The sequence below is a fragment of the Salmo salar genome, chromosome ssa14, assembly GCF_905237065.1.
Source record: "Salmo salar chromosome ssa14, Ssal_v3.1, whole genome shotgun sequence".
In the NCBI taxonomy this organism is placed as follows: Eukaryota; Metazoa; Chordata; class Actinopteri; order Salmoniformes; family Salmonidae; genus Salmo; species Salmo salar.
Window position 1 is genome coordinate 80,560,144 of NC_059455.1, and position 27,146 is coordinate 80,587,289.

Sequence of the window (27,146 nt, forward strand, 5' to 3'; positions counted from 1 at the left end):
GGTCTGTGGTCACCACCTGCAGAACCACTCCTTTATTGGGGGTGTCTTTCTAATTGCCTATAATTTCCACCTGTTGTCTATTCCATTTGCACAACAGCATGTGAAATTTATTGTCAATCAGTGTTGCTTCCTAAGTGGACAGTTTGATTTCACAGAAGTGTGATTGACTTGGAGTTACATTGTGTTGTTTAAGTGTTCCCTTTATTTTCTGAGCAGTGTACATACAGAACATTGATAATGTATTGCTCATTTGGACAATAAAGCAACAGAATGCAACAATCAACAATCACAGCAATCCTCAGTCATCCCCAAAGGGGAACCATTTCTCACCATCATTATTTTTAAAGGTAGATGTATTTACACTTGGAAAAAAGACAATCGTATTCTATGTGTAGTGAGTGTTTTGGGTTTGTTTCTTGGCTGACACCACCCTTAGCTGAGTTGCCAACAACCAGATGTATCTGGATTTCAGGGATACAACTAATTCAACTTAGCTTCCTTTTCTGCTGAAAAACGGAGGTGGAGACTCTGTTCAGGCGTATTCTTTTATGCCTGCTATGTTAGTTTGACACTGACTGCTACTTCCAGGGAGTATTTTGGGCTTTCTCCAGCAGCTTACTGACCTAGAGGGAGGCAGTAGTGTAAACATATCCTCCTCTCAGCTGTCAAGCGCACTGACATGCTGCTGCTGCCGCTTTGAAAGGAGAACATTTTAGGGCAAAGTAAAGTAGCTGTGGAAAAGCCAAAATAAGACTGCCTTTTGCTGGGTTTGTTTGTTTGTGTGTCTGTGTGTGTGTGTGTGTGTGTGTGTGTGTGTGTGTGTGTGTGTGTGTGTGTGTGTGTGTGTGTGTGTGTGTGTGTGTGTGTGTGTGTGTGTGTGTGTGTGTGTGTGTGCGTGTGTGTGTGCATGTCCGTGTGTTCACTGTTTATGTGCATTTGTGGAATCCATCTACATTTCTACAGTAAAGGTCAACAGTTTGGACACACCTACTCTTTCAAGTGTTTTTCTTTGCTTTTACTATTTTCTACATTGTAGAATAATAGTGAAGACATCAAAACTATGAAATAACACTTATGGAATCATGTAGTAACCAAGAAAGTGTTAAAGAAATTAAAATGAGTCGGTGTGTCCAAACTTGGCTCGTACTGTATACAAAAAAAGCTTTTATTTTAGTGTCTATAGTTCCTAAAATGTTCTCGAATAATGATAGTCTTTCTATCTGTTTTGTTTGTTTTCCCCATTATCCCATCAGCAGGTTTGCTTCATGCTGATTTGTTTTTATGTTCACCCATTTTAGATATCTGACATTTACTCAGAAGTCGGAAGCGACACGAATGGCCATCGTAAATATCTGAAGTAGGCACTGGGGCCTCTCTTAAAGCACTGTTAAAGTAAGAAACAGTGAACGACCCAGTCTGGTCTAACTCTACTCTATAAAGGATTATAGATTGTATATAAGATAAGACACCAGTACAAAGTTTGCAGCTGTCATTTACAGAGGTTACATAGTCATCGAAGGTAAAATAGTATTTACACTAATCATTAAGAAGTAAATGCGTTCCTTCTGAACATTTATAGCTAATGCATATACATTAGACCCTTGTCTCATGATTTAATGTCCTGGTTCATGAAGACATATATCCTCAAGAATTCCCGCAGTGTTTCTTAGTCAATTAGTCGTTCAGGCCTTTTCCATTCTCTGTGTATCACACTATGTACCCTACACTATGCCAGATGGCTCCTGAGAGATATATCCAATGGTCAAACTAATCTCAACAAAGCAACAAAGAATATAGGCCTACAGTACATAGAACAGATCTAATTAACAGCCCTATCCACCAAACATACACACACCTTTTGAACTCACATATACATACAAGTATCCAATATGCCTACACACTAATGAAAAAATGTATAATGTCGTTTCTTAGCATATTCTACTTCAGAAAGCCAGTGAAGCCACACCCACTCATTCAGCAGGGAGAAACCTTGTTTTCCTGTGATGCATATTCTATCAAATACTTTGAATTGTTTTCATTCTTGTGCTGTGCGGCTCATTGCATATTCCTACATTTCACCATTCATTTTTTCTTGTCTGTTGTCTCTGTTGTTTTGCTGGTCACAAGGAGATATACTATATAAAATATAAACTTATTTTGTAGCCTGGTTGGTCTAGCGGTAATGTGTATAGCCTCCGAAACACATGTCTACAGTGTCGATACATAGGTTTGAATAAGGCCTACTACCCTTTAACATAATCTCTCTCTATCTTTCCCCACTATCAATCTGGCCTACTGCTCTTTAACATAATCTCTCTCTATCTTTCCCCACTATCAATCTAGTCTACTGCTCTTTAACATAATCTCTCTCTATCTTTCCCTCTATCAATCTGGCCTACTGCTCTTTAACATAATCTCTCTCTATCTTTCCCCTCTATCAATCTAGCCTACTTCCCTTTAACACAATCTCTCTTTATCTTTCCTCACTATCAACTCCTCCCCCGCTGAGATTTTGAGAAAGTATTATTGTGTAAGACACTGAGCTCCAGTCAATTTCATTACAGTCCCTAAACGTTAAAGTGTCATGGATCTTCCTTCTATTAAATACCTGTGTGCTCCCTCCGCTCTGCCTGCTGTCCTATTGGTTCCTGTCTTCAACTTCAGCTCCTCAAACTAAACCCAACGGAAATTAAATAGGAATTAGGAATCTGGAACGTCCCAAATGAAACCATATTGTAGTGCACTCTTTTTGACCAGGACCCATAGGGTTCCGATCAAAAGTAGGAATAGAATACCATTTGTGATGCTAGCCATTGTGTGGTACACCCAGCCACTGATCATCAGTCATCTAATTCCCTATCCAGCCAGCCTAGCATTATGCATTATGCAAGCTAGCTATTTGCTATCTGACCCTATGTACTGGCATCATCCATTAGGCAGCCGGTAAACAAGACCAAGAGATGGAGCTAGGACTGGTGGATTTGATAAACAGCACTCAGCTGAGTGTTGATGGCGTGCCACATGACACATCAATAGTAATGGACACCATCTGTGCAGTTGAAGATAGAGAGGACAGAACGGCTGGAAGAACAGCATAGAAGACTGGGTTCCTGTTAGGAAGTCTAAATGTGGCAAGACTTGAGTGTGCTTGTCTTAACGCGACAGAGCTAATTTGGAAACAAGGAATAGATGTAAATGGACATAGTTTACGACAGAGATAGCACTATGTTGGAAGTACACGTCTCTTAGAAAGAGGTGCCTAGCTAGCCACACAAAATACTCATTCATTTTGACTGTGGTTTATATATTTACCTGAATTTAAAAAATATTACAAAATACTTCCTACCCCTCCGGACTAAAGTCTGGTCCCTGACAAGCATTTAAATCTGTTATTTGCTCCTGAAAAGACAGGTCTTTGAGACAGTGAACAATGGGCTGCTGGAGCTGGCTTTATACAGTCATAACCACCTCTAAAACATTGAGATGCATGGTCAGATGTGATCCACAGCATTGGTCTGTAATTAGCTTGGTGTAGACACTAGCCCTCCTCTCCCCTCCCCTTCCTTCCCCTCCTCCCTCCAGTCAGACCATGGTTTGTGGATAATATTAATGGCCATGCTGTGAGTGCGGCTCAGTCACAGGGAAAATGAAAACTGACATGCCACTCTCTGCCTCAGATGGAAAGTGATCCAAATGAATCACAATCATGTAATTTCGGACGTTTGAAAAGGTTGTGAGAATGTCGATAGATTGCCCAGCACTAGGCGCAAACTGATGATGCTCAGAGTAAGAGGTTACTGCTTAGACCACTGCACCACCGCAGTTCTCAATGCCCTAGCAAGCCGTGAGAACAGTTGATGATAAATTATGTTAATGGTGCGTAGTTTTTAATTCTTTCATTTTAAACATTCCCCAAACTAAACCACTCAGAATTAATGCCTAAACTGTTAACCTTTGAGTTGTTTCAGTTTTAACCCAGTAACCATGCAGAATAAATGCATCAAAAATAGACATTCATCCATAATATGTCGAATTTCGAAGGGAAACTATGAGATCTTGTTGCTCCTCCACCATCTTGCTGTGCACCTAACACCCCGTACATGATGCGTGTTGGTGTGGTACCTGTCCCATCTCCTCCCCCATCTTGCTGTGCACCTAACACCCTGTACATGCTGAGTGTTGGTGTGGTGGCTGTTGTGTAAGAACAGAGGCACAGGGCCAGCATGAGAGCCTTGTCCTCTTTCTCTGGCCCTCTCCGGCTGCTCTTCTGTATATATCATAATGCTCTGCTCTTATCTCCCCTGTCCAGTGAATGAGGGCGGCATCAAGCAGGCGTCCAACTCCTGTCCTGACCCGGGAGAACCAGAGAACGGCAAGAGGGTGGGCTCCGACTTTAGGTAGGTCATGTTAGGGTGAAGAATGGACCCTTACTGACATAGCACCCACTGGGCCCGGAGAGACAGGACACTGGATTTGCAAAGCCTGTGGCAAGGCATCTCTAGGGTTGCAAAATTCCTGGAACTTTCCCAAAATTCCCAGGTTTCCCAGAAATCCTGAGTGGAAAATTCCTGGAATCAGAAGGGAATAAGCAGGAAATCTCCTCCACTCGGGATTGCTGCAAAACCAGGGAATTTTACAAAGGTTACAGGAATTTTGCAACCCTAGGCACCTCTCATGTGGCTTGCACGTTGCAATGTGTTGGAGAACATACTGATCATGGTTTTTTTCCCACCACAACTATAAAGAACAATACAAAAAGTAACAAATACTATATTATTTATGAGTTATATATATGCCCAGTATAGACAAAGCAGATGAAGTCAAAACAAACAGCCTACAGCTGTTAACATGGATATTCTCAGAGGGCCATATCGCCTGTCAATGAAAGTGGAAGGACACTGGACATTGATTGTAGAAGGAAGGTACTCTGGTGTCATTATGAGTGCAGTGTCATGAGCGTGACACATACCAGTAATACAGTTCAACCTGAATATGACACTAGCCTCTAGTATCGCTCCACCTGAATAGGAATCACTTCTCCTCTCATCTTTAAGTGTTCATTCAATGTCACACACACCACTTCACTGTGGAATATTGTCAGCAGCAGCTCAATGTGTGCAAAACCTAGGTCAATATTGAGCTCAGGGCCTGTAATCGTAAGGGGTCTTAGGGTAGGAGTACTGATCTAGGATCAGTTTAGCCTTATAGATTATAATGAATGGACAAAATCATAGATTTCTTTTTTACCTTTATTTAACTAGGCAAACCAGTAAAGAACAAATTCTTATTTACAATGACGGTCTACCCCCACCAAACCCTAACCTGGACGATGCTGGGCAAATTGTGCGCCGCCCAATGGGACTCCCAATAAAGCCGCATGTGATACAGCCTGGAATCAAACCAGGGTCTGTAGTGACACCTCTAGCACTGAGATGCGGTGCCTTAGACTGCTGTCCTACTCCTACTCTGAGACTCTTTATAAATACGGGCCCTGATGATTTTAACTGTGATGATGGCAGTGGAGATGGTATTCTATTTGAAGAAAGCTAAGAGATGACAACGAGAAAACAATGACTTTATACCTTTCATGTTATGGCTTATTTTTCTGTAACGTGTAGTGGGAAACATGCCCATTTCAGAATATCATACAATTGCTTGAGTGTGAGTTGCAATTTTCCCCTTTGGATCGTGTTTGTGTTCATCTAAACAGGGTGAATAGTTTCTGGAACCATTTCCTCTGAATGATATCAGATTATGTCAACCGAGCCCCGAGTTTGAGCTTCAAACAAATCAAAGGCCTTTCAAACCAGGCTTTTTTTTTTTACTGTGTAGGAAAATCAAAGATGAGATTACTTGCAGATGTATTTTGAGGTATAAGATGTTTGTAGTTCAATAACACACATTAGCGGTATATCAATACTTTCAGTTCATTTACAGTATTTGGCTTTGTTGTGCTAAAAAGCCCTATATTCCAATATCACATGGTCCTAGTGGGAATCTGTTTTTAATGACTGTTTAATGTGCACAGATAGGCCTATACTTCATGTGTTTCTACAGTATGTAATGTAAGTCGCTGCATTTAGCGTCTGCTAAATGACGTAAATGTAAATGTAATGTAGTAACACTCCTGTGTGTGTGTGTGTGTGTGTGTGTGTGTGTGTGTGTGTGTGTGTGTGTGTGTGTGTGTGTGTGTGTGTGTGTGTGTGTGTGTCGTGTGTGTGTGTGTGTGTGCGTGTGTGTATGTGTGCATGTGGCTGTATATGTGTGTCTGCCTGTCTGTGTTCCCTGTCTCCCAACAACAGTATCGGAGCCACCGTCCAGTTCCTCTGCAATGAGGACCACGTGCTCCAAGGCTCCAAGACAATCACCTGTCAGAGGGTGGCCGAGGTGTTCGCTGCCTGGAGTGACCACCGCCCCGTCTGCAAAGGTCAGTTAGCACTCCTGGCAACTGCCTGCATGCTCCTGGGCCCCAAATGGCACCCTATTCTTTATTTAGTGCACTACTTTTGACAAGGGCCCATAGGGGACTGGTCAAAAGTAGCAAACTATATTTAGGACGCAGTGCATGGCTCCTGGGTCCCAAAATTCATTGAGAATATAGATATGGAGCCCTCATGGAAATGTCAGATTACTTTGTCATTTTCAACTGAGCGATATTTTGGTGGCTTGGTTTTGCTGGGAGATTGATTTGAAATATAATTTGGGATTCTGTGTAATGTTCATGATGTTCAACAGTGGATCAGAGACAAGCTGTGAGGTTTGATTAGTCAGTGTTACCACAGGGGAGGGTCGGTGTGACAAGCAGACAGGTTATTAGAGGTAGCTGGGCCACCTGTGGGCCTGGTCCTTTTTTGTGACACACACACACATACATTCATCAACCAATCGTGGTCCATTTTAATGGTGACACACACATTGACCAACCAATCCTATCCCAGGCCACTGTGAGGCCTCCGGAGTGGTTAGGACGACCCACTTTGCAGATCAGTAAACGTAGCATAGTACAAAGTAAAATTATACTCTCTAACATTTAAAGCGTCTTCATCCATTCAGCCATCATACATTCATCCATCAGAGCCATCCTCAGGTTGTGCTATCCAGCCGGGCAAACAATGAAATTAAGAAAATGTTCTAGTATTTCAGGCAGAGTTTAATTATAAGTAAGTAGGTACTGAAATTAGTTGACGCGGCAATGGACAACAACTTCAAGGCATAATTATTGTCTTGCTGGATCATATTGGGAGACAAGTCTTCCATCTCCATCTCCCGCTCTCTCTCTCTTTCACTCCCTTTCCCAGTTCTCACTCCCTTCCTGTCTCTCCCGTCATCAATGAAGCATTCACCTGTTGTTTATTTTTCCTAAAATGTGTAGACATTATTATCTAATCAATTAAACACAGCTGATATCAATTAAGCCGAATCCTGTCACTTGTGTGACTGTGATGCCACCCTGGGAACTGACCGGCGTGATCAATGCCCCCTGGATACCCATGTCTCTGGGGTGTATCTAATAACACCCTTGCATCGGCGTGTCTCTTTTTATTCATTTATTTATTTCACCTTTATTTAACCAGGTAGGCAAGTTGAGAACAAGTTCTCATTTACAATTGCGACCTGGCCAATATAAAGCAAAGCAGTTCGACACACAACAAGACAGAGTTACACATGGAGTAAAACAAACATACAGTCAATAATACAGCAGAAAAATACGTCTATATACAATGTGAGCAAATGAGGTGAGATAAGGGAGGTAAAGGCAAAAAAGGCCATGGTGGTAAAGTAAATACAATATAGCAAGTAAAACACTGGAATGGTAGATTTGTAGTGGAAGAAAATGCAAAGTAGAAATAGAAATAATGGGGTGCAAAGGAGCTAAATAAATACAGTAGGGGAAGAGGTAGTTGTTTGGGCTAAATTATAGATGGGATATGTACAGGTGCAGTGATCTGTGAGCTGCTCTGACAGTGGGTGATTAAAGCTAGTGAGGGAGATAAGTTTTTCCAGTTTCAGAGATTTTTGTAGTTCGTTCCAGTCATTGGCAGCAGAGAACTGGAAGGAGAGACGGCCAAAGGAGGAATTGGCTTTGGGGGTGACCAGAGAGATATACCTGCTGGAGCGCGTGCTACAGGTGGGTGCTGCTACGGTGACCAGTGAGCTGAGATAAGGGGGGACTTTACCTAGCAGGGTCTTGTAGATGACCTGGAGTCAGTGGGTTTGGCGACGAGTATGAAGCGAGGGCCAGCCAACGAGAGCGTACAGGTCGCAGTGGTGGGTAGTATATGGGGCTTTGGTGACAAAACAGATGGCACTGTGATAGACTGCATCCAGCTTATTGAGTAGGGTTTTGGAGGCTATTTTGTAAATGACATCGCCGAAGTCGAGGATCGGTAGGATGGTCAGTTTTACGAGGATATGTTTGGCAGCATGAGTGAAGGATGCTTTGTTGCGAAATAGGAAGCCAATTCTAGATTTAACTTTGGATTGGAGATGTTTGATGTGAGTCTGGAAGGAGAGCTTACAGTCTAACCAGACACCTAGGTATTTGTAGTTGTCCACATATTCTAAGTAAGAGAGTATTCCAGAGTAGTGATGCTGGACGGGCGGGCAGGTGCGGGCAGCAATCGGTTGAAGAGCATACATTTAGTTTTACTTGTATTTAAGAGCAGTTGGAGGCCATGGAAGGAGGGTTGTATGGCATTGAAGCTCGTCTGGAGGGTTGTTAGCACAGTGTCCAAAGAAGGGCCAGAAGTATACAGAATGGTGTCGTCTGCGTAGAGGTGGATCAGAGACTCACCAGCAGCAAGAGCGACATCATTGATGTATACAGAGAAAAGAGTTGGCCCAAGAATTGAACCCTGTGGTACCCCCATAGAGACTACCAGAGGCCCGGACAACAGGCCATCCGATTTGACACATTGAACTCTATCAGAGAAGTAGATGATGAACCAGGTGAGGCAATCATTTGAGAAACCAAGGCTATTGAGTCTGCCAATGAGGATGTGGTGATTGACAGAGTCGAAAGCCTTGGCCAGGTCAATGAATACGGCAGCACAGTATGGTTTCTTATCGATGGCAGTTCCGATATCGTTTAGGACCTTGAGCGTGGCTGAGGTGCACCCATGACCATCTCTGAAACCAGATTGCATAGCGGAGAAGGTGCGGTGGGATTCGAAATGGTCGGGTAATTTGTTTGTTGACTTGGATTTCGAAGACCTTAGAAAGGCAGGGTAGGATAGATATAGGTCTGTAGCAGTTTGGGTCAAGAGTGTCCCCTCCTTTGAAGAGGGGGATGACAGCAGCTGCTTTCTAATCATTTGGAATCTCAGACGACACGAAAGAGATGTTGAACAGGCTAGTAATAGGGGTTGCAACAATTTCGGCAGATAATTTTAGAAAGAAAGGGTCCAGATTGTCTAGCCCGGCTGATTTGTAGGGGTCTAGATTTTGCAGCTCTTTCAGAGCATCAGCTGACTGGATTTGGGAGAAGGAGAAAAGGGGAAGGCTTGGGCGAGTAGCTGTGGGGGGTGCAGTGCTGTTGACCGCGGTAGGGGTAGCCAGGTGGAAAGCATGGCTAGCAGAAGACTACCTTCTGAGTAATGTTTAGTTAGTTTATTAGGATTCCCATTAGCTGTTGATCATGCAGCAGCTACTCAGAGAAAAGGCAACACAAAGACAATATTATATTACATATAATTAGTCAAGACACCAAGAGACAACCAAAATACTTCCTATACACTATTCATATATCCTGATCAGTTAGATATTTAGATCAGGGATGGGCAACTCCAGTCTTCAGGGGGTCGAAGTAGGGTCACACTTTTTCCCCATACCTAGCAAACACAGGTGATTAAACAAATTGTATTTTAAACTAAAGATCATTATTTGTTGATTACATTCTAGCAGACACTCTTATCCATAGCAACTAGGGTTAAGTGCCTCATAGAAGGTCACATCAACAGATTTTTCCCCTAGTTGGCTCAGGGATTCGAAACAGCGACCTTTCGGTTACTGACCCAACGCTCTTAACCACCAGGCTTCCTGGAGTCAGGTTAGCTGGGGCTGGGGCAAACGAGTAACACCAATCAAGCCCCCGAGGACCTCGAGGATCTCTGATTTAATATGTGACAAGATGTTTATTGATCTGTTTCTTTCAAATAAAAAATAAGCTTGCTGTTTGCAGGAGTAATAACTGGTAGAAGATCTGTTCGTGCTGTCATGCTAACTTTTTGGGCTGTAGTTCGAGTTGTTTACACATTTTTATTTTATTTGATTCATGTAATTTTATTTAACTAGGCAAGCGAGTTAAGAACAAATTCTTATTTACAATGATGGCAGATCTGTATAGAAGCAGCTTTTACTTTATGGTTAATAACAGCTGATGGCGTAGAGGGTTGATTACGGTACTGTTTATGTGGTAGTTTTACACCAAACTAAATGTGCACCAGTTTGGGAAACGCTGTCCCCCTGATTAAGACTCTATGCTAAAACACGGTAGGTGTTTTTCAATACGCTATATGCTTTTTATATGTAAGGCATTTTTAATGGACATAGAGCATGTAAAAACACCTACACGTTTACACTTTAAAATCCACCTGAGTGCCTGGACCTTGGATTCTTTAAAGCATTTAACACTTTTTTTGTTGGATTGTATGTATCTTGTTTTTCTTATTTAGCAGTCTAAATGGTTTTATACTGGACTCTGCTGTTGTGTTCCCTAAGAGGGGGGGTTCCTACAGTATGTCAAGAGTCAAAATAGATCTAAATTAATTATCCAAATTAACTGTGAAAGTCTCTCAACATAAAATTAAAATTCGTAGGCATGATGATACTTCGTGGTCACAGTATCAGGGGTACAGTAGTGCTCTTTCTTGATTCAATTTGAGATAATTATTATTCATTGAGAGAAGGTTGTTCGATAGAGAGGATGTGCTAAAACTTTGTAATCTCAGAACAATTTTCAGTTTGAACATTCAATATGCCTCTCTTTCTTCTTTACAAGAGTTGTCTGATGGATATTGCAAACCTCCCATCAAACCAACACTTAACAGTTCACTACTGTATATAAAACCAAGTCACAGGCACTCTTGATCTTGTTTCTTGTCAATTGTCAACTCTGCAATGTCCTTGTGTCCCACAAATGACTTATCTGCCACCATATCTCAATGCATTACAGTATGTCAGTGAACACTAGTGCCATATGGCCACATGACAACCAGACAGCTGGTTAGGCCAATATGCCCACACATTCTTCTCAATTCTTTCAGTACTTTAGTCTGATTGGCAGTGTCTTTGAAGCATGGAAGAGGGTTGATATGACTAAATACATCCAGGAAGTGTATGATATCATGACGTATAACCCGACTGTATCCACTGCCAGTTGGACTTAATTAGGAGGACAAAAATATTCCCTATTTAGTGCACAACTTATGACCAGGGCCCTTAGTGGTCTTATTAAAAGACATTCACTATATAGAGAATAGGGTAGAAAATAGGGTAGTTTTTCAGTCGGACAATCCAATAAATAGACGTCAAATGCCAAAAGACAAAACATACTTTTATTGTATTGTGTATGGAAATGATGAAGTGCACAGTGGTCTAATGCACTGCATCTCAGTGCTAGAGGTGTCGCTACAGACCGATAGGGTGGTGCACAATTGGCCCAGAGTTGTCCGGGTTAGGGTTTGGCCGGGGTAGGCCCTCAGTGTAAATAATAATTTGTTCTTAACTGACTTTCCTAGTTAAATAATGGTTAAATAAGTTAACAAAAAAGTGTCAGGACATCCTGTTTTTATTTCTTTAAAACTAGCAAAGCAACATTTGAATGTGTACATGTACAATATATACCACAGGAGGTTGGTAGCACCTTAATTGTGGAGAATGGGCTCGTGGTAATGACTGGAGCGGAATCTGTGGAATGGAATCAAATACATCAAACATATGGTTTCCAGGTGTTTGATACCATTCCATTTTCCCGTTCCGGCCATTATTATGAGCCATTCTCCCCTCAGCAGCCTCCACTGATGTATATAGTACCATTCAAAAGTTTGGACACACCTACTCATTCAAGGGTTTTTCTTTATTTTACTATTTTCTACATTGTAGAATAATTGTGAAGACATAAAATCTGTGAAATAACACATATAGAATCATGTAGTAACCAAAACAGTGTTAAACAAATATATTTTCTATTTGAGATTCTTCAAAGTAGTCACCCCTTGCCTTGATGACAACTTTGCCCCCTCTTGGCATTCTCTCAACCAGCTTCACCTGGAATGCTTTTCCAACAGTCTTAAAGGAGTTCCCACATATGCTGAGCACTTGTTGGCTGCTTTTTCTTCACCCTGCGGTCCAACTCATCTCAAACCATCTCAATTGGGTTGAGGTCGGGTGATTGTGGATGCCAGGTCATCTGATGCAGCACTCCATCACTCTGCTTCTTGATCAAATTGCCCTTACACAGCCTGGAGTTGTGTTTTGGGTCATTGTCCTGTTGAAAAACAAATGATAGTCCCACTAAGCAAACCAGATGGGATGGCGTGTCGCTGCTGAATGCTTTGGTAGCTATGCTGGTTAAGTGTGACTTTAATTCTAAATAAATCACAGACAGTGTCACCAGCAAAGCAGCCCCACACCATCACACCTCTGCCTCCATGCTTCACGGTGGGAACCACACATACGGAGATCATCCATTCACCTACTCTGCGTCTCACAAAGACACAGCTGTTGGAACCAAAAATCTAAAATTTGGACGCATCAGACCAAAGGATATATTTCCACCGGTCTAATGTCCATTGCACATGTTTCTTGGCCCGAGTAAGTCTCTTCTTCTTATTGTTGTCCTTTAGTAGTGGTTTCTTTGCAGCAATTCGACCATGAAGGCCCGATTCACGCAGTCTCCTCGGAACAGTTGATGTTGAGATGTCTGTTACTTGAACTCTGTGAAGCATTTATTTGGGGATTAATTTCGGAGGTGCAGTTAACTCTAATGAACTTATCCTCTGCAGCAGAGGTAACTCTGGGTCTTCCTATCCTCTGTGGCGGTCCTCATGAGAGCCAGTTTCATCATAGCGCTTGATGGTTTTTGCGACTGCACTTGAAGAAACTTTAAAAGTTATTGACATTTTGTCTATTGACTGACCTTCATGTCGTAAAGTAATGATAGACTGTCGTTTCTCTTTGCTTATTTTTACTTTACCAGGTAACTTGACTGAGAACACATTCTCACTTACAGCAACAACCTGGGGAATAGTTACAGGGGAGAGATGAATAAACCAATCATAAGCTGGGGATGATTAGGTGACCGTATGAGGGCCAGATTGGGAATTTAGCCAGGACACCAGGGTTAACACCCTTACTCTTACAATAAGTGCCATGGGATCTTTTGTGACCACAGAGTCAGGACACCCATTTAACATCCCAGCAGAAAGACAGCACCCTACACAGGGCAGTGTGCCCTGAGGCATTGGGATATTTTGTTACACCAGAGGAAAGGGTGCCTCCTACTGGCCCTCCAACACCACTTCCAGCAGCATCTGGTCTCCCATCCGGGGACTGACCAGGACCAATCTTGCTAAGCTTCAGAAGCAAGCCAGCAGTGGGATGGATGCAGGCTGGTATGCTGCTATTTGAGCTGTTCTTGCCATAATATGGACTTGGTCTTTTACTAAGTAGGGATATCTTCTGTATACCACCCCTACCTCGTCACGACACAATTGATTGGCTCGAAAGCATTAAGAAGGAAAGAAATTCCACAAATTAAATTTTGTCAAGGCACACCTGTTAATTGAAATGCACCTCATGAAGCTGGTTGCGAGAATGCCAAGATTCTGCAAAGTTGTCCTCAAGGCAAAGTGTGGCTACTTTAAAGAATCTCAAATATAAAGTATATTTTGAGTTGTTTAACACTTTTTTGGTTACTACATGATTCCATATGTGTTATTTCATTGTTTTGATATCTTCACTATTATTCTACAATGTATAAAAGAGCAAAAATAAAGTAAAACCTTGAATGAGTAGGTGTGTCCAAATGTTTGACTGGTACTGTACATATATACATAATGTATATATTATACTGTCCTGTGTATAGTTAGGGAGACCGCTGCTTCTGCCACTAGCTGTAAATGATGTATGATGAGTTTTACTGTGGACAGTATTACAAATTACACCTTGAAATGGGCAGGCAATGTTCCGCCACCACTTTCCGTGTGTGGCGGCGGTATGTGCGTGTGTTGGGTGAACATGCATGCTTGCACCGGCTTGCCTCCTTGTGTGTGTGCGTGTGTGTCTCTCCCTGTCCGTGTTTGTCTGTGTGTGAGACCAGTGTACTCCTGTTTGGAAGGGAAAAAGGCAATGTACCTTGGGTCAGGGTTAATGATGTCATTGATCATTCTCAGTGGCCATTGTTTTTTAGGTTACTTTGTACCTCCCGTTCCTCCGAGTCGCCAATCAGACCAGCTAATCTTTATTCTCTCTGCTGAATTGGCTCGTTTTCCCCCAGCGGAAGGTCAGCCTGAATGTTGGCGGACATAAAACACCAACAATAGGATAGAAAACAAGCTAAACAAGTAAAACATGTGCAGGGTGTTTTATCAACAGCAAACGGCTAATTATCTTGATGTCTTCAAGTGTAGGCTTATCTCCCTGGCTTGGCTTGGCATCCCTGACTGGGAGAGCTGGGTTTGTGAAAGTTCACCATTAAAATACTGTAGACGATAACAAAAAGAGGATTATCTGCAATCTGGATCTCTGAACTGTTAATTTGCCCAACAAAAAACAACAGGAAAAAACAAGGGACTTAAGGACAACCAAAGTCAGATTTCAGAGACTTTATTTTGCCTCTCCCAGCACGCATGATGCCATTATCCCTCAGTGTTAGATGAACCAGAGAGTATAGCCCTTTCTTGTCCCTCTTGTGAAATCATTTTCCTTGTTTGTGAAGGTGGGGGTTAGAAAGGTAATGAATTGTTTGCTCACCATCGTGTCCCTTAATTGTATAGATAATTTCTATCTGGCTGCTCGACGTGCTTGCTTTAAGTTACGCCATGCACCCAGCAGGGAGAGCCAAGGCTCTTCATTTAGTAAGCAGTAATTGAGCTGTCAGTCCATGGAACACAGGCATGCCTAGATCTATGTCCCCTAGATAGAACACAGATTCTGTTTCCCTGAGGCCTAGCTGACACTGTCCGCCCCCAAAACTCAATGGTTACAAATCCCATTTCTATGTCCATACGTTGTTGTCACGGTGTACATGTGGAGACGGACAACCTGAAGCACACTGAAGGATGGAGGGACTAGCTAGTGAGACTGACTTTGAAGACTTTTTAATACCACTCTTCGGCCATCACTTTAGTGATACTGCTCATGTTGTGTTGACTACAGTGACAGTGACAGAGATAGAGAGGTCAAAAAGAGAAATAAATTGAGAGTGAGAGAGAGAGAAAGAGAGAAAGTGACAGACAGACTGAGATAGTGAACGAGAGAGAGAGATGGAAAGGGAGACAAATAGAGAGTCAAAGAAGGAGACAAAAGACACAGGGAGTGAGGGAGGTAAAGGGCTCATGCCTTTATTACTTGGTCACTACTGTGGTACAGTGAGACAGGAGTGGGTGTGAGGTGTTAGTGTGTAATCGGGTGTGTAAGCACCATGTTACCAGACACTGTGTGAGGTCTGTGTCTCTGTCTCCGGGGCCCTGCAGGCTATCAGGCCAGCTGCCTTCACCACTGGGTGAGATCTCTGTCTACTATCAGGCCAGCTGCCTTCACCACTGGGTGAGATCTCTGTCTACTATCAGGCCAGCTGCCTTCACCACTGGGTGAGGTCTCTGTCTACTATCAGGCCAGCTGCCTTCACCACTGGGTGAGATCTCTGTCTACTATCAGGCCAGCTGCCTTCACCACTGGGTGAGGTCTCTGTCTACTATCAGGCCAGCTGCCTTCACCACTGGGTGAGGTCTCTGTCTACTATCAGGCCAGCTGCCTTCACCACTGGGTGAGATCTCTGTCTACTATCAGGCCAGCTGCCTTCACCACTGGGTGAGATCTCTGTCTACTATCAGGCAAGCTGCCTTCACCACTGGGTGAGGTCTCTGTCTACTATTAGGCCAGCTGCCTTCACCACTGGGTGAGGTCTCTGTCTACTATCAGGCCAGCTGCCTTCACCACTGGGTGAGGTCTCTGTCTACTATCAGGCCAGCTGCCTTCACCACTGGGTTCCAGGAGCACTGAGGACAAGACTCCCCGTGGTGGTGACAAACACGGACGCATCAACAGACACATGCTTAAACAGAGACACACACAAAATCATACACACACAGATTCACCTCTCTCAGTCTCAGTATCTCTCTCTCAGTCTCAGTATCTCTCTCTCAGTCTCAGTATCTCGCTCTCTCTCAGTATCTCTCTCTCTCAGTATCTCTCTCTCTCTCAGTATCTCTCTCTCTCTCTCTCAGTATCTCTCTATGTATCTCTCTCTCAGTATCTCTCTCTCTCTCAGTATCTCTCTCTCTCTCTCTCTCTCTCTCTCAGTATCTCTCTCTCTCTCTCTTATATATATATATATATATACAAAAACAAACATGCAGACATACTTACACAGTAAAAAGGCCCTAATTTATGGATTTCACATGACTGGGAACAGGGTTGGGGAGTAACGGATGGGCATTCTATGTATTTTATTTCTATGTTTTGGCCAGGTATGGTTTCCAATCAGAGGCAGCTGTCTATCGTTGTCTCTGATTGGGAACCATACTTAGGCAGCCTTTTCCCACCTGTGTTTTGTGGGTAGTTGTTTTCTGTTTTGTATTCGTTACCTGACGGAACTGTTGGCTTTTCGTTTTGTTTCTTTGGCTCTAGTGTTTCATTGTTTAATAAATATCATGAACACGTACCACGCTGCGCTTTGTTCCCCTTCCTCCAACGATGGCCGTAACAGCCGCTCTCTCATTTAGCTATTTGCGCCTTACGGATTGTGGTTGTTGTGGATGGCTGTTCTCAAATCCAAATGGACACATGCTCAAAATTGCATACTTTTGATAGAATTAAAGGGGCAATCTGTAGTTCCTAGATCAATTTTTGGACTTATAAATTATATATACATTATATATACACTACCGTTGAAACGTTTGGGGTCACTTAGAAATGTCCTTGTTTTTGAAAGAAAAGCAAATTTTGTTGACCACTAAAATAAAATAAAATTGATCAGAAATACAGTGTAGACATTGTTAATGTTGTAAATGACTATTGTCGCTGGAAACAGCTGATTTTTAATGGAATATCTACATAGGCGAACAGAGGCCCATTATCAGCAACCATCACTTCTGTGTTCCAATGGCACGATGTATTAGCTAATCCAAGTTTATCATTTTAAAAGGCTAATTGATCATTAGAAAACCCTTTTGCAATTATGTTAGCGCAGCTGGAAACTGTTGTTCTGATTAAAGAAGCAATAAAACTGGCCTTTAGACTAGTTGAGTATCTGGAGCGTCAACATTTGTGGGTTCGATTACAGGCTCAAAATGGCCTGAAACAAATAACTTGCTTCTGAAACTTGTCAGTCTATTCTTGTTCTGAGAAATGAAGGCTATTCCATGCGACAAATTGCCAAGAAACTGAAGAACTCGTTCAATGCTGTGTACTACTCCCTTCACAGAACAGCGTAAACTGGCTCTAACCAGAATAGAAAGAGGAGTGGGAGGCCCGGGTGCACAACTGAGCAAGAGGACAAATACATTAGAGTCTCTAGTTTGAGAAACAGACACCTCACAAGTCCTCAACTGGCAGCTTCATTAAATAGTACCCGCAAAACACCAGTCTCAACATCAACAATGAAGAGGCGACTCCGGGATGCTGGCCTTCTAGGCAGAGTTGCAAATTAAAAGCCATATCTCAGACTGGCCAATAAAAAGAAAAGATTAAGATGGACAAAATAACATTTCTTTAATCACTACTTTAATCAGCTCCGATACTGTTGTTGGGAGAGAGGGAACACACACAGGCAAACACACATATACAGGCACATGTGCGCACGCACGCGCACACACACACACACACACACAGGAGTGTTACTACATGATATACTGTAGAAACACATGAAGTAAAGGCCTATCTGTGCACATTAAACAGTCATTAAAAACAGATTCCCACTAGGACCATGTGATATTGGAATATAGGGCTTTTTAACACAACAAAGCCAAATACTGTAAATGAACTGAAAGTATTTGTCACGCTTGTCGTTGGAAATTGAGGACCAAAACGCAGCAGGTATGTGTATGCTCATCTTGTTTATTAACTTCCAAAACACGAACGTACAAAAATAACAAAAAACACGAACGATTGACAAACTGACAGTCTGGTAAGGCACTAGGCTAAACACAGAACAATCACCCACAAAATACAAGACAAACACACCCAACTAATATAGGACTTCCAATCAAAGGCAACACCAAACAGCTGCCTTCAATTGGAAGTCCAACCCCAATTAACTCAACATAGAACCAGACACACTAGACTAAACATAGAAATACCTAAACATAAACCAAAACCCGGAAATACTAAATCAAACACCCTTTTAACAAACACACCACCCCGAACCACATAAAACGAATACCCTCTGCCATGTCCTGACCAAACTACAATACTAATTAACCCTTATACTGGCCAGGACGTGACAGTACCCCCCCCTTAAAAGGTGCTAACCCCGGAAGCACCTTAAAAAAAAAAAAAAAACAAACAACAAAACCAAAATTCCCCTCTACTAAAGGGAGGGAAGGGAGGGTGGCTGCCGTCAACGACGGCACTGTGCTACACCCCCCCTCCCCAACCCACCTATGTCTGGAGGTGGCTCTGGTTCCGGCCGTTCCAGGCTGTCGGGCCACTCTGGCATCGCCGAGGGGCAGTCGGGCCAGTCTGGCATCGCCGGGGGGCAGTCGGGCCAGTCTGGCAACTCGGGACAGTCTGGGCAGTCTGGCAACTCGGGACAGTCTGGCAACTCGGGACAGTCTGGGCAGTCTGGCCACTCCGGCAGTTCAGGGCAGTCTGGCCACTCCGGCAGTTCAGCGCAGTCTGTTGACGACTGTTGACTGGCGGGCAGCTCTGACGACGACTGTTGACTGGCGGGCAGCTCTGACGACGACTGTTGACTGGCGGGCAGCTCTGACGACGACTGTTGACTGGCGGGCAGCTCTGACGACGACTGTTGACTGGCGGGCAGCTCTGACGACGACTGTTGACTGGCGGGCAGCTCTGACGACGACTGTTGACTGGCGGGCAGCTCTGACGACGACTGTTGACTGGCGGGCAGCTCTGACGACGACTGTTGACTGGCGGGCAGCTCTGACGACGACTGTTGACTGGCGGGCAGCTCTGACGACGACTGTTGACTGGCGGGCAGCTCTGACGACGACTGTTGACTGGCGGGCAGCTCTGACGACTGTTGACTGGCGGGCAGCTCTGACGACTGTTGACTGGCGGGCAGCTCTGACGACTGTTGACTGGCGGGCAGCTCTGATGACTGTTGACTGGCGTGGCTGGGTTTACGCACTTGTAGCCTGGTGCGTGGTGCTGGTACTGGGCTTACCAGATTATGAACACGCACCTCCAGGCTAGTGCGGGGAGCGGGAACAGGACGAGTCGGACTGGGTTGACGCATTTCCGGGTCCGCACGAGAGACAGGAGCTGGAAACCCAGGGCTATGGAGGCGCACAGTCGGTCTAGATCTTACCTCCTGCACAACTCGCCTTGGCTGGATGGAACTAGTAGCCCTGTACGAGCGGGGTGCTCGTACAGGGCAGACTGGGCTGTGCAGGGGCCTGATGGTAGCCGTGCGTAGAGCGGGAGTTGGGTAGCCTGGTCCTCGGAGGCGTACCGGCGACCAGATGCGCTGCGCAGGCATCCTCCTACCAGGCTGGATGCCCGCTCTAGCACGGCACCTGCGAGGGGCTGGAATAACGCGCACTGGACTGTGCGTGCGTATGGGTGAGATAGTGCGCTCCTCAGCGAAACATAGCGCTCTCCACCCCATACGCTCCTCCATATAACCACGGGTAGCTGGCTTCCGGCTCTTCTTACGCCTAGCCAAACTACCCGTGTGCCCCCCCCAAAAAAATTATTGGGGGTGCCTCTCGTGCTTCTCCCTCAGCGCGTCCATGGTCTCGTACCTACGCCTCTCTGCCTCAATTTCCCACTGCGGGCGGCGATACTCCCCAGCCTGGTGCCAAGGTCCGGCCCCGTCCAGAACTTCCTCCCAGGTCCACTTCTCCCGCCAGTCCAACTCGAATTCCCTCTGCTCCTTCTTCTGCTGCTTGGTCCATAGTTGGTGGGTGATTCTGTCACGGTTGTCGTCGGTGAAGGAGGACCAAAACGCAGCAGGTATGTGTATGCTCATCTTGTTTATTAACTGCCAAAACACAAACGTACAAAAATAACAAAAACACGAACGATTGACAAACTGACAGTCTGGTAAGGCACTAGGCTAAACACAGAACAATCACCCACAAAATACAAGACAAACACACCCAACTAATATAGGACTTCCAATCAAAGGCAACACCAAACAGCTGCCTTCAATTGGAAGTCCAACCCCAATTAACTCAACATAGAACCAGACACACTAGACTAAACATAGAAATACCTAAACATAAACCAAAACCCGGAAATAATAAATCAAACACCCTTTTAACAAACACACCACCCCGAACCACATAAAACGAATACCCTCTGCCACGTCCTGACCAAACTACAATACTAATTAACCCTTATACTGGCCAGGACGTGACAGTATTGATATACCGCTAATGTGTGTTATTGAACTACAAACATCTTATACCTCAAAATACATCTGCAAGTAATCTCATCTTTGATTTTCCTACACAGTAAAAAAAAAAAGCCTGGTTTGAAAGGCCTTTGATTTGTTTGAAGTTCAAACTCGCGGCTCGGTTGAGATAATCTGATATCATTCAGAGGAAATGGTTCCAGAAACTATTCACCCTGTTTAGATGAACACAAACACGATCCAAAGGGGAAAATTGCAACTCACACTCAAGAAATTGTATGATATTCTGAAATGGGCATGTTTCCCACTACACGTTACAGAGAAATAAGCCATAACATGAAAGGTATAAAGTCACTGTTTTCTCGTTGGCATCTCTTCAAATAGAATACCATCTCCACTGCCATCATCACAGTTAATATCATCAGGGCCCGTATTTATAAAGAGTCTCAGAGTAGGAGTGCTGATCTAGCGCTCCCGAGTGGCACAGCAATCTAAGGCACTGCATCTTTAGTGCTAAAGGTGTCACTACAGGCCCTGGTTTGATTCCAGGCTGTATCAGGCTTCTTTAATCAGCACAACAGTTTTCAGCTGTGCTAACATAATTGCAAAAGGGTTTTCTAATGATCAATTAGCCTTTTGAAATGATACACAACGTGCCATTGGAACACAGGAGTGATGGTTGCTGATAATGGGCCTCTGTAAGCCTATGTAGATATTCCATTAAAAGTCAGCTGTTTCCAGCTACAATAGTCATTTACAACATTAGCAATGTCTACGCTGTATTTCTGATCAATTTTTGTTATTTTAATGGACAAAAAATGTGCTTATCCTTCAAAAACAAGGACATTTCTAAATGACCCCAAACTTTTGAACGGTAGTGTATATATATATATATCCATTGATTATTGAAGAATATAACTTATAAATGCTTCATGACTTTAGTTCAACTGTCACACTCCATGAGAACCCAAAATAGAAGCTTGTTTTTCTCCAATGTTTGTTAACATTGTAAATGTAAACAAACACTGTATAGACTCATAACATGGTTAAAACAATATTTTTTATATCAATATTAATATCCATAGCTATGTCTATTAATCTGAGAGTGAGTACACTTCTCCAGGCCAATCCTTCAGTTTTTTTACCAAAACAGGCAGGGTGGGGGTTTTGATATTGTCTCATCTGTGGATGTGCCCTTTAAATAGCTGCATATTATTAAGATATCCAAGTGTCACCAACAAAAAGGTAAACAATAGTCCTACTGCGCTTGCAGCATATGGCATTCATTTTTCACATGTAAATAGCACTTTACAGTAGCGCTCAAAGCATGCCATTCCATGAGCGCAGCATTTATTTTTCAACTTGAATCAACGAGCTCAATCAGTCCTCCATGACAACAAAATCACAAACAACAGAGGAGGGCTGGCTAATAAGTCCTTAGTTTTGGGGTCATGCTCAGGTAAAACAATTTGGCTAATCTATACTTTCATATTTCTAAGTCCTATTCTTGAAGATCAAGGGGTATAACATGTATTGGAATAACTGGAATTCTGATAGACTTTGGTTTTTAATGTAAAGATATAATTTAATCGTATTATTATATGTAGTAGAAAGCGATGGGTTAGAAGAAGCCTACATAACCAACCCATAAAGTAAAATGTAACATCCATATATGGCCAGATATGTAAACTTTAACATTGATTTATCCTGCAATAGCTGTCGTTCAATTGGTAACAATTGTCTTCTTCTATTGCCTCTTAAGGGGAAAGTAATCTACATGTAATCAGATTACGTTACTGAGTTTGGGTAATCCAAAAGTTACGTTACTGATTACAGTTTTGGACAGGTAACTAATAACTGTAACGGATTACATTTAGAAAGTAACCTACCCAACCCTGACTCGGAATACAGATATGCATTTGTTGGTCACACATACCTTAAAAGAAATGGGCCTCACAATGGGCCACAGGATCTCATCACGGTATTTCTGTGGATTCTAATTGCCATCGATAATAGGAAATTGTGTTCATGGTCCGTAGCTTATGCCTGTCCATACCATAACCCCACTGTCACCATGGGGCACTCTGTTCACAAAGTTGACATCAGCAAACCGCTCACCAACACGACGCCATACACGTGGTCTGCGGTTGTGAGGCCGGTTGGACATACTGCCAAATTCTCTATAACGATGTAAAACGATGTCTTATGGTAGAGAAATTAACATTTCATTCTCTGGCAACAGCTCTGGTGGACATTCCTCCAGTCAGCATGCCAATTGCGTGCTCCCTCAACACTTGAGTTATTTGTGGCTTTGTGTTATGTGACAAAACTGCACATTTTAGAGTGGCCTTTTATTGTCCCCAGCACAAGGTGCACATGTGTAATGATCATGTTGTTTAATCAGCTTCTTGATATGCCACAACTGTCAGGTGGATGGATTATCTTGGCAAAGGAGAAATGCTCACTAACAGGGATGTAAAGAAATTAGTGCACAAAATGTGAGAGAAATAAGCTTTTTGTGCGTATGGAAAATTACAGGGATCTTTTATTTCAGCTCATGAAACATAGGACCAACACTTTACATTTTGCATTTAAATTGTTGTTCAGTGTACATACACACAAGCTGGCATATGTACAAACAGAGAGAGAAAGAGAGAGAGAGAGAGAGAGAGCGAGAGAGAGAGAGAGAGAGAGAGAGACACACACACACACACATACCACGTTCCACAGCACCATACTGTCACAGAATAAATCCCCTGATTCCCACCTCCCTCCCTGAGCTCATTGTGTATGTTTGTTCCCTGTGTTTGTGTCACAATCCCCCGATCCCGTCACACCTCCACCCACCCACCACTCCTCCCCTCCCTTCCTCTACGGCACTTTCTTTCTCACCGTGGTACCCTGACCTTTAGCTGGCCACTAAATCACTGGTTGGCTGTCACCCACATGTCTGTTTGTTCCTGCGGCTAAAGGCTGTACAAACTAATTAAGGAAGATGCCACTTGAAATCATGCAGAAAATTGCCTAGATCTATATTTTCAGGACAGCCCAAGGGTACGCAGAGTTAATCATGAATTTCAATTTAACTATTCATTGGTGCTCTGTTTTCTCTCTCTCTCTCTCTCTCTCTCTCTCTCTCTCTCTCTCTCTCTCTATCGAGGGCTCTGTCTGTATCTCTTTCTCTCTCTCTTTTTCGGGTGCGGATCTGTTATTGCTCTCCCAAGATGAGATTGTAATAGGAAGTGTGTTGCGTTTATTAAAAAAATGAAGACTAATTAGCAAAGTCGTATTGAGAAGAAGAAATCTTATTCCCCTTACAGACACACAATGGGAATGTCAATGCTCTCATAGCTAAGGCCGATGAGACAGTTGATCGACTCCATGTCTATTATTTCCTGTATTTTAATCATTAGTGTGGGGATTGGATGATTAAAGAGCCCGGTGCCATTTGTTTTATTGTGGCTCACAAGCTCAAGGATATTACATAACCTCCAAAGTGACAGTCGTTCACATCTCTTATTATGAGGACGACTCAGACATTATAAATACCCAGGAATGACATTCTCTGCTTGCTCATTGGCTTGTAGTATTACTGAAACACTTCCTCATCTCTCCTGGGTTAATCCTATTGAAATAGAATGGATCATGTTAATAAAGCAGAGACTGAATGGGACACTTTCTACTTTTACTTCCTGCTTTAATCCTATGAGTACACTCAACATGGCTGCTAGTCCACACATTATGGCATCATTGACTTAAATGGGGAGGCCCGTTTTACTCATTATAGTTATGTGGTTGATACAGGAAGTACTCCATGTCTGGCCCTGGATGTCAAATCTATGTTTGAAATTCAATGGAATCTGCCATAGCAATGGTAACAAAGTACCTACAAACTACTGCCCACACACAAAAGGGAAACATCTACCAGTGAAGGGAGTCTACCTGGTAGATGAAGTAGCAGTAGTGGTATATGATATTACCCAAAACCATTTTTTTTACTTTATCTGACCTAATGTGTAAATGGACCCCAATGTAAGGTTTCTTGAATTAACCCAAATGCTTTAAAGTTTGTGCGTTATGTGTGACCGTATAGTGCACTGTATTCAAGGCTACTTGTGATGCCGTTCGTCTCAATGTGCCAGTGACTTTCTGAGCAGACCAGCAGAGCGTGGATTATACCTGAGGGGTCTACAGAGTCATCGGTGTTGCCACCTTGCTACATACATACATAATGACTTATTTATTTTCAAAAGAAATCAAGATGTCAGAGACTGATAAAACCTGCTGTCTATAGTATGTAATGGGAAGGTTATGGGCCATGTTTAAAAGTAGTGCACTAAATAGTGAATAGGGTGCCATTTGAGACTCAACCAGAGCCTTGTCTTCCCTCCATCACAACATTGTCACTTTGGCATCGTCGCTGATGAACGGCACCAATAACAAAGACTTTATAGTCATAGTAGTGTCCTGTTCCAGATTAATATTCCAGAAACTCTTTTTTAGCCTGTGTTAGCCGCAAGCCTGGTAATCTTTGATAGCTGTCAGTGCATTTGGAAGACATGCAGGACAGACGGGACACAGACAAGCCGTGTCTGTATTTAACAAATAATGACTGGTGTTTCTCCATTAAGATAATTAATAAGGCCTTGGTGTTTTTTTTCGTTTGCACGGAGTTTAACTTGTTCAGCTGTCATGAAATTAGTCATCTGAGTATAAAATGATATTGCTAATTCATGACAACTGAAACCCTGGCCTTAAATGACTTGTTCTGCTTCAGATAGCAGCATGCTCTATTAAGAATATGTTGAAGTATAATTATGAGTTGAATATAGCCCAAGCAAAGGGGCCCTGGTGTCTTGACGATATTTCATTAATACGAGCATTCAATGTGAGCCAAATCAATATAGCTAAAGCGACTACCTACACACACGTAAGCACACACACACAGCATTCAACAAAATCTGTCTCCAATTAACCACAACTTTTGTGTTTGTCAGGTTGTTAAATGTCAGGCTCCAAATGAATAACCTTCCTTATTTCTTTATTTTTCTCTTTCACAGTGAAAACATGCGGCTCTAACCTTCAAGGTCCTTCTGGTACATTCACTTCGCCCAACTTCCCCATCCAGTATGAGTCCAACGCTCAGTGTGTCTGGATACTCACGGCCACCAACCCCAACAAGGTAGGCCAGACTTTACTACTGTTCTGTCCATCCACTGTCACACTGCTAGCCGAGAGAGAGAGAGAGAGAGAGAGAGAGAGAGAGAGAGAGAGAGAGAGAGAGAGAGAGGCTACCGATACTACCGTACTGTCACAGTCCTGAAGTCCAGAACAGACTATGGGAGGTGCACAGTACTACATAGAGCCATGACTACATAGAACTCAATTCGACATCAAGTAACTCATACAAGCAGTAAAATCAGATTTTAAAAAACAGCTAAAAATACACCTTATGGAACAGCAGTGACTGTGAAGAGACACACACACTGGCACAGACACATGCATGCACACACATGATAACATGCACACTATACACACACGTAGACATGGATTTTGTGTTGTAGATACACTATATATACAAAAATATGTGGATACTCCTTCAAATTAGTGGAGTCGGTTAATTCAGCCACACCCGTTGCTGACAGGTGTATGAAATTGAGCACACCGCCACGCAATCTCCATAGACAAACATTGGCAGTAAAATGGCCTTACTGAAGAGCTCAGTGACTTTCAACTGACACTGTCATAGGATGCCATCTTTCCAACAAGTCAGTTCGTCAAATTTGTGCTGTTATTGTGAAGTGAAAGCGTCTAGGAGCAACAACAGCTCAGCCGCAAAGTGGTAGGCTACACAAGCTCACAGAACGGGACCGCCAAGTGCTGAAGTGCGTAGCGTGTAAAAATCGTCTGTCCTCGGTTGCAACACTCACTACCGAGTTCCAAACTGCCTCTATTAGCAACGTCAGTGCAAGAACTGTTCATCGGGAGCTTCATGAAATGGGTTTCCATGGCCGAGCAGCCGCACACAAGCCTAAGATCACCATGCCCATTGCCAAGCGTCAGCTGGAGTGGTATAAAGCTCGGCGCCGTTTGCAGTCCGACGAACAAATCTGGGTTTGGCAGATGCCAGGAGAACATTTTTTACATCTACATTTTAGCCATTTAGCAGACACTCTTATCCAGAGCGACTTACAGTAGTGAATGCATACATTTCATTTTTTTCATTTCATACATTTTTTTTTTTTTCCATACTTGGCCCCCCGTGGGAATCGAACCCACAACCCTGGTGTTGCAAACACCATGCTCTACCAACTGAGCTACGGGGAGGGATACTTGCCTCAATGCAGTGCATGCTTTGGGCTAGGCCTCTTTGTTACAA

The 27,146-nt window shown here is 43.2% G+C and overlaps 1 protein-coding gene across 1 annotated transcript in view; it reads left to right on the forward strand.

Annotated features, from left to right (window-relative positions):
- LOC106570400 (CUB and sushi domain-containing protein 3-like) overlaps positions 1-27,146 on the forward strand; it is a 725,317-nt gene that overhangs the window by 346,739 nt on the left and 351,432 nt on the right. The window contains 3 exon segments of the mRNA XM_014142665.2: positions 4,310-4,397; positions 6,303-6,427; positions 25,828-25,949. Of these exon segments, the coding sequence (XP_013998140.1) occupies positions 4,310-4,397; positions 6,303-6,427; positions 25,828-25,949 (335 nt within the window).